This window comes from Papilio machaon, chromosome 20, assembly GCF_912999745.1.
Source record: "Papilio machaon chromosome 20, ilPapMach1.1, whole genome shotgun sequence".
Classification (NCBI taxonomy): Eukaryota; Metazoa; Arthropoda; class Insecta; order Lepidoptera; family Papilionidae; genus Papilio; species Papilio machaon.
Genome location: NC_060005.1, coordinates 4,995,299 through 5,009,242, shown reverse-complemented (window position 1 = coordinate 5,009,242; position 13,944 = coordinate 4,995,299). Strand labels below are relative to the sequence as shown.

Here is a 13,944-nt window from a genome sequence, read left to right as displayed (position 1 = left end):
TTGTATCCGCTCAGGTAAGAGAGCGATGAATAAAGTTTGTATTCTCTCAGGTGTGAGAGCGACAGCCGAGATTTGCCGAGCTCACGGGCGTGAGCAATGGATCAAATCTGCGAATGCTTAGGAGCGAGAACTATGACAGACCCAAGAACTTACCCAGATGCAAGAGCGGAGTGAGACGGGAGAATCCGAGGTTTTTGAACTGGCCGAAACCCTTACGGTAGCAGCGTGTCGAGCCTGATCATTGCAGTGCGGAGGTGCACATGCTAGAAGCGGAAGTGTGCATTAATCGCCGCGAACCGAAGGAGCCTCGTTGGAGAGGAAAGTCGAAACCGGAGCCTTCACTCTGCTGGAGATTGGCGTTATTTTCCAGGTGGCAATGTTCACCCGTTAAACGCTTCGCGACTTTAAAACACAAAAGGAATCCGGCAGCAGCAGTATGATGACTCGCGGCGCGGACAAGCTAGCTCTAGTAGCGCATCGACTGGGCGAGACGGACAAGTCGACACGAACACGTACACGAGCGGAGAACACGTTGTGGGCCTGCTGTTTACAACCGCCTGCCAAACCACATCACAGTAGCTACCAGCTTCGCCTCATTTAAAGATAGATTAAAATCGTGGCGTATCCAGAAAGCTCGGTATAACTATGAATGATTTTTGTTGACTAAGAAAAATAATGTATAAGTATATTAATTGTGCTCATTTTTAATCAAATAATTTAGTGTGAACAATTTCTTGGTTTACATTAAGATTCTGTTATTATAAGATAGATTTTATAACTTTTACTTTTATGAACTGTAATTTATATATTACCGTTGAAATTGTTATTGTAATTACTTTTGAAGCATTATTGCTACTTGAAGGTAGGTTTGTTGATCGGATGTTGGATATTTGTTCATCAGGCGACCGATTGCTTGTTGAAATGTTTATTGTATTGAAGTTATGGCTGTAGAGACGGCTCGATTAAATATTTTGACGCTGATATTCGTAATGACAGGAGAAATGCAACTATTGCTTCAAAATCGAATGGTTCAGGATTGACTTGCTATAGCCGACCAACTAGTACTTTGAGTTTGACTTTTGAGACTAAGTGTGCTCACGGAAAGTAAAGCATGTGAAGGATTGTAGCGCCTCTGTTTGTTGTTTCGAAAAGGTGCGCGCTCTGATAAGGACATTGAGAAGGTGCCGGACCGAAATGGAGACGATAAACGAGTTGCCCAACTGACTCGGACGGGGGGCGCTCGACTAATATATATTCGACGTTGAAATGAATGACCACAATGTGTATTGCCGTTTGCATTTGGGAAGCTAATGACCCCTTGCCAGCTCGATGGTAGAAGGAGTGCAGAGATGGGACATCATGACACCAGAAGACGGGCCCGCTCTTTTGTCATGGTTAATGGCCTAGGTGTATTGGAGGGCGTTACGGAGGTTTCGTTCAGAGTTAAGGTAAGGAGAACTGCTAAGGCAGTGGATATGTATGTGATAAGTGACGACTTTGTGAGTAACATTTATTTACAGTGATCCCTGATATTTTTATGACTGGTGCACTAAAAGTATTTGAGGTGATCCCAGGGCTAAAATATATTTTGAAGCTACTAGAGTCGTTAGGATGCCTAAATCTACTCATGCGTAGTTCATGTTGTTTCTTCTCCTTTTATTGATCCGAAAATGTATGTTAACTTTTTTATTGGGGGTACAGCCGGAAAGAAGTGTTGTTTATTTCTTGGCGAATACGAAACGAGGAGTATATTTAGCGCATTATAGACTTGTAATTTATCGGATGGCTCTTACAAGAGATTAATTTGCTACAACTGGTTTTGAACGCCGAGGCAGTTTTGGTTCCTCTGACTCCTAACTATTTATGCATGAAAGAAATAAAAATAATATCTGACGTGTTTCGGTTGAGTTTTAGCACTTACTTACTCATATACGATGAGGATGAAGTGGAAATGTAAACTAATTATTGCGTAAAAAGTCTTCATTTGGTTATTTAGGCTTAAATATAAAGTAATAACAAGAAAGAAATATGCATCGAAATATGGCTGTGTTCTTACGAGTCTTATAGAACTATTATTTACAGGGATTCTTATATCAAACGAACATTGGATCGTTGTTAGAGGCCTCTGGTTTGTTAGGTGACAGTGACCTTTTTCCACTCTTCGAAATTCAAAATTCAAACATTCAAATTCCGTTTCTTTATCATGTCAATACTAGTTGAACACAGCGGTGTGATGATCGGTCTATTTTGGCTGTTTTTTTGTTTCTAGCCGTTGATGCCGATATCTTGAAATCTCGTTCGACATCATCCAAACATGTTTATTTCGGTTTTCCATGTAATCTACGTCCCTCTCGTCGACTCTCTATTAGACGCTTGGGCTCTCTGCAGTTACTCATTGCCGCTAATTGTCCTGGTTGACGTAACTGTCCAATGTTGGTGGCCTTGATGACATTTTCTCATTAAAGACAGACAAATAAAACATTATAGACAGTTTTATTTAGGAATAATAGTTAAACTAAAGGATATAATAATGTATGTCTACTATTCTTCTTTTGGTTCTGACTTATATTAGAACCGTTATCTTCTATAATATGGCTGAATTGCAGTCTTATACTGATGAATAATTTAAGCATTGAAGAATAAGATAGTTGAAAAGAAGAGTTGCTTTTCAGTTGTACTTCACGAACTAGGTTCCACAAGTTTAGTAGAGGTGGTTGTCCAGGTTCCGGTTCGTTTTTGCTGAGGAATATGGGTTAGTTCTGGTTTAAATGAACTGTCGTGATTTAAATTACAGGGCCAAGAAGGGGTACTGTACACTCCTCCGAACTGAAAACCTATTAGACTGATTTCGGGCATCAAGGTTTTTACTCGCTGAATCTAACTCTAGTTTTTGTCAGGTACTAATAGTCGAGGAGTCACGCTATAAAGCTGCCTAACTGAGGAGCTACAGCGTTTGGTAGTTTTAGAGCTGCTTAATCTTGCCATTTTTCCTTGACACCATTGATTTTCTTGACTATGAAGTGAGTGCAAGTGGAGTTGGTCCTGGCTACCATGGAACTGAGGCTGTATCTGGGTTTTTCGATCCAGCGCGAACTAGGTGGATTTCTTAGACCTTCTGGATTTTGGGAAAATTCATAAAAATTACCCTTCATATGGAACACAGATAACTGATCTTTTTAAAAGTGACAAAAGAATATTCTTGGCGTGGCAGTGGGCACTGCTTCTCAAACGTTGAAGGAATATTTTCTGAGTGACCGCGGAAACATAGTTCATTTCCACATTGAGCCATGACCCGGTTGAGATGGTTGAGCTAGAATTTATTAACTATATTTATGTATTAGCTGTTGAGGATGGAGAACAGGACTGGATCACCACAGGCTAGTCATCCGATGAAAAGATGAAGGCGTTAAAGGCGGAATAATATAACTTTTAGATACAGATTCGAAACAGACCTTGGATGCAACAACAATTATAAAGAAACTAAAAGAAAACAAATCAGATTTATCGAATTGTTGAAGATGATAATAGGGAAGAGGAGGAAGAGAATAAAGATCTAAACTATAAGTTTTATATGTCAGCCTCGTGCAGAGCGGTTATTTTATTTTGTAAAATTACTGTTTGATTAATAATTTGATAATTAATTGATAAGCGTGGTTTAGTTAAAGGTATGAAGTAGTTTATTTTATTTGTTCTTAAAGTTAATGTTAAATTAACTAATGATTTAGAGCCGACTACTATGTATTTTATATATGAATTCGATAAATTTTTAATTACTTCAAGCGAAGGGACTCGCTTTTAGCAGGAAGGCCGAGCTGTAAGCTATTTTATATATTCTGTAATTCCATAACCTAAAACATTATTTTGTCTATTCTATAAATCAATAACACTTTTGTTTATTTTAAATAAACATCATTTATCATTGATTTGGGATCCACCATATTATTTAAATATTTGATTCACAAATTTGAAATAGAAATATTCTACTTATTTTGTTATTAATCGGACAGTAATTCGATATCGTAAATTAAAAGTATTGTAATGAGTAGTCGGAATGACAGACAAGTTGGCATCATTCGGGGAATCGTGAGACAGATTGTAAAACCGTCATATTTACAATTCATCAAAGAAAATATACGAGTTAAAGAAGACTGTATTTTATTAAAAGTATTCTCCGGCTGTGACTCCCACATATGTAAAATTAAAAAAAAAATCGCTCCAGCCTTTAAGTAGGAGTATGGTAACTAACATCGTGCCACGAGAGTTTTATAAGATATCACCCATTTCCAAATACTAATTAGATGTAAGTCTAAATTTGGATTTCCATATTATTTATATTAGTAAATAAAACTCCGAGGTTATATAAACATCAAATTTCCAACAAATTGCAACAATAAAAGTATTGCAAAAAAAAAATGCAAGTACCTACTTGAGGTCAGGAAATAGACAGCATGTTTCTATCGGCTATGCCCACACAATGAACCACATGAGTGAATGAACCTATTAGCGAATGTATCCATGAGTGAATGAACCCATGTGTGAATGAATCAGTCACATGTCGTGTAATCTACTTAACGCCGACTTAATGTTAACGCTCACCTACCTTGATTATTGAGATCCCACTGATTTAATGTAATTATGAGCGGTTACAAATGGTAATCATTTTGTATAAAACAAATTTGTTGTTTTTTTAATTTACGTGTCAGTTACGTAAGAAATATAATTACAGATAAATCTAATGGTAAAATGAATCTTTTTTAATGTAGAGTATATTCAAGCAACTATTGATTTTTTTTTTAAAGAATTACAGAAATGTAAAATACCTCTTTCCCCATCTGTTTTGTCAAATTCTTTGACTGTCATGGAGCCCTAATACTGTATGTTTAATAACGTAACGTTCACTTTCTAAAATCAACCAAATAATATCCTAATCAAATTTGAGTAACATTTTAATCAATTGCAAATCTATTTTAAAATCACCACAATAAAATCTAACAAACTATATGGCAAACAGCGATTAACGAAAGTTATAAAAATTATTGTACCTAACCTAACCTATTAGGTTAAGTATCGACACTTCAAATATACCCAACAATCTCACTGGTAATATCTATATTCAGGGTTGTAAAAAAAACGATTGTATTACAATTTCATCTTTACCATAAATCTTGAGCATATTTTTAATCTACACTACCACAAATAAAGAGGCTGAAAAAAAAATTTATTGTGTTTACATAAATACGTAGGTGGTAACCCGAGGTGGCAACACTTACCGATTTAAAGTATGGTATAAGGGGATAAAATCTTTGTATTCACCGAGTAAGTGACGCAAAAAAACTTAATAATATTATTGGGTTCTAATTTCGTTTTGTGATTTTTAATCGGGGACATAATAAATGTGTCAACGAGTGTGAATAGAGGTAGCGGAATGTATTGAATTACTGTTAGGGTTGCCAACATATTTAAATTTATGAGAAAAACTATAACAGTAACATTGTCTAACAACTATGTGTTAAACGCGATAACTTTAAGGCGTATTTTATCTGTGCTAGACGTTGCTTCGTAACAAATTTCAAGATTTTGAATTCATGGGAGGAACCCTGGAGATTTTGATTCCCTTGTGAGTGTCGAAAATTTGCGTAATTTACCGCATAAACGGCTGTCTTTTGATTGCGTTTGCTTAGAAGTTTTTTTTACAGCTCAAAGGAACAGTAGATATGAGTATTTGATATAAATTACATCTTGATACCTCTGCGCGTCCTTGAGAAAAAGGGTCTTGACAGAGAGACAGACAGACGGACAACAAAGTGATCCTATAACGTCTCCGTTTTTTCCTTGTGAGGGTACAGAACATTTAAAAGACTATATTTCTTTGAATGAAATAAATTAATATGACTTTCAGATTTCATTGTATTCTTTACGCAAGAATTAACTGACTGTAACGCACCCAAATATTTTTGGTAACCCTAAATCAGACACAAAGAATGGAATACTTCAAAGTTTTGTTAGACAGAAAAAGATATAGTTGCGCCCTAATAAAATAAAGTTATTCAAGTGTCGCAATGGTTTTGATATACTTAACAAATCGCACTTTTTGCTATAAATGAGGTAAAGAAAAGATTTGTTGCCTTTATTGGCCGTGCAGTTTTCGAGTGGCCAATATCGAAAGGACAGGCTATTTTACGGAGACATATTTTATTGAAATAGTCATGATCTACTTGACTATTACATAGCCTTAAACACAAACTTTGTAAGTAAATAAATAATCTTACTGATATTATAAGTGCGAATGTTTGGATGGATGGATGGATGTTTGTTTGAATGTATCTCCAGAACGGCTAAACAGATCTCGCTGATGCTCGCTCAGAAGTTTTTTTGTTTTAATTCCACGCGGATGGAGTCGCGGGCGCCAGCAAGTATATCAATAAAACTGTTTTAAATTTTCCCAAGGTTTTAAGGCAAGGGTAATTAATTGAATAAATAAACCATCAAATCGTTTGATTGTAAAATTTTTAAAAAATAGTACAAATTGTTTTAAACATATTGCTGCCTCTGTTTTTTCAAAGGCAACGTAAGGGATGGCAATATGTATCAATACAAATGTCACTGAAGTGGAAACTGCACTTAAAATAACAGTTTTCACTGTAAAATACAACAACAAAATACCTTATTGTACTACCTGCGACCTAAATCAACGCAGACGGGAGGGAAATTCCCCTCCCTGATAGCTAGCGAGGCTTCCCACTAATTAGCCTCCCCCTTCACCCTTCTGACTCGTACCTTGGTTCCTGTCTATCGAAAACAAAAGCAACATCAAAAAAGAAGCAAAACGCTTGTATGGACAAAAGTTTATGTTTTGGCTTTTCAGACGTAGTCGAATTTTTTTTTTGTGTTGAAGAGACTTAACATGATCTAACCATTTTTTTAAAAAAAGAAAAAGGTTCTTAAATATGTAAAAAATAAAGATTTATTTTCATACCTTGTGCCTCGGTATGTAGTAGGTATACCTAATGTGTAAAAACAGATTTTTGCATTCTCCAAACTCCACAGGAGGATTCCTTCAAATAAAATGCTAAGGTCTTGCTTATTTAAATTGTATAAACGGTATTAACACTACTGTATAAAATGTAAATATCGTATTAAGTTAGGAAGATAAGACCTATTTTGAAGTGAGACTGCGTCGCACCATGGACTTCGCAGTACGAGGGATTACTTTCAAATAAGCGTATTAAGGTGGGCCCCGCGCCGTGCGGAGTTGACGTGCATAAATCAGCTCTGAATCGGTTCAATGCTTCAAGTCACATAGTCATGTACTGTTAAACTACGTCTCAAAAATTTAACTGGCAGACTTGCAGTTCGTACCTCGAAACGCAAAACATATGCAGTCATAAATTGAGCTGAGCTGCTATTCACTGATCGGCTTCACACATGTGAATATGATCTGAAGGTCGCCAATTTTAGTTAACCCATGATTTTAACTGAATTTTTACCATGCTTTTAAAATAATTTACCAATTTGACACAGTACATTTATTTAGAAAAAAATATGCATTTATATAAAATAAAATGCAAATAAAAATGTGTGTTTTATATCAGATTTATAGTAGCACGGATCAGATACTAATACTACCAAGTAAAGAGCATTTTTTTAATAATAAATTTTATTTATTTCAAAACATAATTGTTATAAATATACTTTACGTTACGTGTATATTATGATGTTAGTATAATTCAATGAACAATAATTTCCGACATCAATCAGTTCAAAGGAATATTTAATGTCCCAAATCAGCGAACGCTTTTGATATTATTAGATAAAGAATTTTCCATTTAGATTTTCATTTACAAATTCAACAATTTGCAACATTCATAATATTATATAATTATTGTACCTATAAAATATGTATTTTATATCTTGCTGAAAAAGATCTAAGAAGTTATTTATAATTCCTTTCTAACTGTAATAACAGTCTTTTATATAAAGTTGTCGTTTCGAAACACAAACAAATTCCTTTACGGGCATATAAAAACGTGTCTCCGCCGTCGGCATCCATTTACATAAAATTATCGTCGCCTTACACCCCCTTACGTCGCCCCCGGCTACCTCCTAATACCTCCTTTGTAACTACCACAATATTTTGTGCGAACAGTTTTCACAAAGTTTGTCAGCGAACAAGTTACAGCCGAGTTTTAAGTAGACAAATTTTTTTATGGCATATTTAAATTCTTAATTTTGTACGCCTTTTCATATTTAAATTCTGGTAATATTTTACGATTTATATCTTTAGTAATACAATCAAAATCTGATCAGGTATATACATATACTAATAAGGAATATCTTAGGTTACAAAAGCAGATAAACAATTTTCTATTGTAAATAATATTTTTGAGAGATCCAAAATGTTTGTGATTACTGTCTCTATATTTCACTATGCTTAAATGATGATATAAATCACACTAACACATTGATTTCCAAACCAATACGACATAAGGTACTTCAAGAAGCGAGCTTACCATCTTTCCTGTGTTGCGGATGTCTATGGGCGTCGTTGATTACCAAGGTGTTCCCGCCAATCGTGTCGTGTGTCCCCTTCTTTTATAAAAAATAATCATTTGACCTCCTTATAAAATAAGGTTTAGACACATATATATTTACTTTAAAATATTTATAATCATAAATCATTTTTTTTTTACAAAAACCATCCAACGCTCTACTTTAGACGAACAATTTGTAATTCAAAATACAACAGTTGTACAAACAAAAGGAAACTATAAAATCAGTATTACCAACATTAAGAAACTAAACTCAAAGGTGGACAAAGAGGCGAGCGGGGCGGAGCGCCACGCCTCCGGACTGGCCGACCATCGACAATGCCGGTATATGCCAATCTGCATGAATCCTAGACAACGGACGTGCCGCGAATTGACATAGATTGTTTTAGTTTTACACTTTCGAACCCTTAATTTGGAAGATGAAAATATTATAATAATTACCTAAAATTTTAATTAAAACTTTTTTGTGCTTAAACTTAATTACCCTACTGACAAGACAAGGATACTACAATATATGACATCTTTAGATTTTGCATTATTTCGCGCCAACTTATGCCCATCTATCTATCTTTAAAATTAATAAAATTGCAATGTTTGTATTTAATGTAAAAAACAATGTGTCGTACAGATGAAATATTTCGTTTCTTATAACGAGAATTCAATTTATAACATTTTTGTCTGTCTGTATTTCTGTCCGTATGTTCGCTTTTGTTGCGGAAAATTTCCGAAACGGCTGGACCTATCTAATGGGACTTTTACTGTAAGGTAGCTCATACGTGCGGAAGTAACTTATGCTATTTTTTTAATTCCGCGCTTATAAAGTCGCTAGCGAACGCTATTTTAATTCATAAATACTTATACAGGTTTGATCATAATCTTCGATTATATTGTTGTCCTTTATTTATTAATTACAATAAATCTAAAGTAAAAGTAAATCTTTCTTATTTTACCTTCTAGCCTAACAGAGATACTAGAAGCCGTTTTGTATTTAAAATTTTATAAAAATGCAATGAAAATACACAAATGTAAATTGTCATCTTTGTAGTTTAGTAAAACAAAGGACGCTCGAACGTGAGCTACGCAAAGCGTAGACTATCTACGTCGCTACGAAGAAATAAATATACAACGTATAATTCGGTTCGGGAGCTTCACCCCGTATCGGCTACAAAGCTAAGCGGGAATTGGAGACAGTCAACAAAATGGCGCATTTAAATGGGCGTCTACTGCATTGTGGAGCTCCCAGCGTCGATATCTCGTGCCTGCCTTGTCGCACTTACACACAAACCTCTTTATTGTCATTCCCCATTCAGTATACCAACAATGCTTTAAAAGAAAAACTAGGAATAGAAAATATCGACTTTAAAACACTGTATTAAAGTTTAATTTTGTGTGAGAGTGTATTGTGAGAAAATATTAACATCAGTGAATGTCGTGGCATATGAAACTGTTGCACGTTACTTCGTCCTTATCGTTCACGTTACAGACTGGTGTATTTTTATCGCTGCGTCCCTTTCTAGCCTTCTGAGAAGTAATGTGTTATTGCTTGTTGTGATATCTCCAAAATAACAGGGAAGTACTCGCTACGAAGTTGTCATTTGTAACGGTTTTGCTTTGTATGGACTGCAAAAAAATTTTAAATGCAATATCTCTTTAGTTTTTAATTGTACTAACATATTAACAGAGATAATAGAATCCTGTGAATTCGTGACGGGGTTGTAGTTAACGTAGAATATTTGACTCAGAATTTTCGTTACTCTTATTATTTACCTTTATGTAGTACCAAAATGTATATAATTACATATTTTCTTTAATTATATTTGCATTCATCATTCAGTTATATTTAATATTGTTTTACATATTTGCAGTTTGATCATAGCAAAACATTTTACACTGCTTGAAAGCACTGGTTTATTAAAAACTATAACATTGCTGACTGACTACCCTATTCGTTTATTAAACATCATTAAGGTCTTAGATTGGTTTCCCAGGTCTTGCCTCATAATGATTGTTTAAACAGTCAGCAAGTACAATTAAATAAAACAATTCTATATCGATGAATGGAATTTTAAATATTTTTTCATTTTTAAAACATAAACTATGGAATGGAGAAAACGATGTGCTATCGCTACTCATGCCTCAAGGCAGGGCGGCTCGCGGAGCGGCGGCGCGGTGGGGCGTCGCTAAACAAAAACACGTACACGCGGAACGCGCGTCGGGATTGGTCGCCGGCAGCTGACCCCCGCCAGCGTTCGCCGCGCCCGCCGCTCCCGCAGTGCCCGCTGCGCCGCACTGTACGCCGCGACCTCCGCCCGGCAACATGTGCAGCGGTGCCGACGGCGGCCCCTGGCCCCCCAAAGACGCGCCTAATGTGACCGTCGCCGCCCTGGACCACTATCGACTGCAGCTATACAACTACGCCGTGGTGGAGCGGCTGCGACTTTACCCACCGGCGCCGTGCTACGCGCCCTACGCACCGCGCCTCGCGCTCTCCATGTCCCTGCTGCAGCAGCGCGCGCTGCAGCCCGAGGAGCCCAAACCCCAGCACAGCTACATCGGCCTCATCGCCATGGCCATTCTCAGTTCGCCAGATCGAAAGCTTGTGCTCTCCGACATCTATCAGCACATCCTGGACAACTATCCCTACTTCCGTACCAGAGGGCCCGGCTGGCGCAACTCTATCAGACACAATTTATCCTTAAACGATTGCTTCGTGAAAGCAGGCAGATCAGCAAATGGAAAGGGACATTACTGGGCGATTCACCCGGCGAATATCGAGGACTTTCGAAAAGGTGATTTCCGACGACGCAAGGCGCAGAGAAAAGTAAGAAAACACATGGGACTGGCGGTCGACGACGATGGCGAGGACTCTCCGTCTCCGCCACCGCAGTCACCGCCGCCGACAACACTGCCCCTTCCGTTCTGGGGCGGCGGGCGGCTGCCCGGGGTTGGAGTGGCTCGGAAACGGCAATTCGACGTAGCTTCGCTTCTGGCGCCCGACGAGGCTCCGGAGAAGCGACGGCGGGACAGCAGCGGCGAGGAGGAGGTGGAGGAAGACATCGACGTGGTGGCGAGCGACCAGGAGGAAAGAGTAGAGGAGGAGTCCCGGGCGCCGCTGACGCCGGCCGCGCAGTACCCGCTGCTAGGCGCCTGGTGGCCGGCCCTAGACCCCGCGCTGTTGCACCAGCTACGCCGGCACTATGTACCCCACACGCAGTCGGTTCCCATGCCGCAGAGCTCGATAAGCCCCGTAGATCAACACAGGCCGCCCGATACTTAAACGGTGAAGGTGAAATTACGCTGCAGCGTTGTACATTATGTGAATATTCAGTATTATCTCCCCGGTGGCACTGATCAGTGTTAACCCGCCGTTTAGTCCTATTTACGTGTAGAGAACTTTCAATCTGCGCGCGTTGATGTCTTTTACAAGTGAAATAAAATATTAAACACCCTGTGCTCTTGTGAAAGTTTCCCTCTTCGCAATGACTATATGAATAATTGTAAATGTAAAGTGTACTTTATACATTTCTATCAGTGTACGTAATCCGGTGATCGATGTCTACTTAATTGGACTTATTAAGCAAGGAAGTCTGAGAACGACCAAGTGATTGTAGATATATTCCTAGTGCTACTTGTATATATCGTGAAAGGTGTCTACTTATTGTTGTTATAATACTTAACCGTATGTTGTTTATTTACTAGAGGAGCATTGAATTAAATATTATAATACAACAACTCTATTAAATTTCCGAATAAATAGAAAGTATAACAAATCAAAGAAATCTTTTATTATTAATATCCTAACAAAATAATACTACTTAAAAGTACGTAATAAACAAGATTAAAATATTTTTAACAGAACTGTTGTAGTGATTAAATAATTATATAATTTCTATAAAAATAACTAAATAATACAATTATGATATTACTGATATAAATTATTAGATAATTCTTAATAAATTTTTAAACACAGCAGATTAATAAATACAAAAAATCATTAAATGAGTTAATCATTGAACATGTTAAATTAGCTTAGTTATGAACAAAAATAATGATATATTGAGTCAAAATAAGATTAAAGTGTTGTAATAAAATTAAACGCAATAGTACGAGAAATATAACTTTTGTATCATAACTAAAAGAATTTATATCTTAAATCTTAATTTATTTAACATCATTTAGAAGTTAATTATTTTTTTATTTGTGTTAAAATTTTTAAAATGTAGCTTTCTACTAATTAATTTAAAAGCATTATCAAAATATTTTTTTAAGTTACAATTATTTATAATTCGTATAACTTTAAACATTTTTTTTTTCAAAATTCAAACTTTAATTTCGAACTTCGCTAACTTATACTAAGTATGAATGTGGATTTACAAGTATTTCCGTTTAAAAACTCAAAATTTTTAGAACTTCTAACCCACGGATAGCAAAAAAAGAATCAACGAGTAAAGAATGAACTTTTACCTTTTCATAACTTATCTACGGCTTTTTAAAAGATAATCTACTTAACTTTGTTTAGATTAAAAACAATAATAATATTAACAATGTGTAGTTTAGTTTCCCACGCAACTTGCTATTGTTCTTTCAGTAATTAACATAGTGGCTAGTTAATGTTGTACTTAGAAGTGGAATTATATGATTTACAAACATTCTTTTTAGGATTACACGTAAGATAAGTACTTTCAAGGAAGGTTGTTAATAACTATAAAAGAATTACACATGTAGTAGTATATATTTATCTAAGTTCAATTCTTTATAATAACCTAAAGGGGTAGGAAGAAGTTACGAATATAAATTAGACGCGATCCTGCCACAACTGTCACAAATTTATTTTTTTATCATTATATACATAACCTGTCGTTTTTTTATAAATCAACACTTTCTTCTTCTTTTCATCTATATATATGAAAGAAAGCCGTGTTAGTTACACTATTTATAACTAAAGAACGGCTGAATCGATTTGACTGAAAATTGGTGGACAGGTAGCTTAGAACCAGGAAACGGATATAGGATAATTTTACCCCGTTTTCTATTTTTTATTCCGCGCGGACGGAGTCGCGGGTAAAAGCTAGTTATATATATAAAAGAAAGTCGTGTTAGTTACACTATTTATAACTCAAGATCGGTCGAACTGATTTAGCTGAAAATTAATGGGGAGGTAACTTAGAACTAGGAGACGGACATAGGAACTTTTTTATCTTGTGTGCATTTTTTATTCCGCGCGGACGAAGTCGCGGGTAAAAGCTAGTTTAATATAAATTTAAGTCCCTTCATCGCCTTTTTGGATTTATCGCAATAATAAAATTTAGTATAGTAAATCATTTTTCATCACTGACAATGTCTCAGTCACTTTTTATTCAACTTTCATTTTTGTCTTGTCTCTTTGTTTCTCTCT

The 13,944-nt window shown here is 36.2% G+C and overlaps 1 protein-coding gene across 1 annotated transcript; it reads left to right on the top strand.

Moving 5' to 3' along the window:
* Positions 1-10,866: 10,866 nt before the first annotated feature.
* On the top strand, positions 10,867-11,909 carry LOC106709156 (forkhead box protein L1). Its single transcript, XM_014500868.2, has one exon. It carries the CDS (start codon positions 10,867-10,869, stop codon positions 11,824-11,826), a length of 960 nt encoding a protein of 319 aa, XP_014356354.2. The 3' UTR covers positions 11,827-11,909.
* The last annotated feature ends 2,035 nt before the right edge of the window (positions 11,910-13,944 follow it).

Coding starts and splice junctions, on each gene's coding strand:
- LOC106709156 (XM_014500868.2), top strand. CDS start 10,867: ATGTGCAGCGGTGCCGACGGCGGCCCCTGGCCCCCCAAAGACGCGCCT.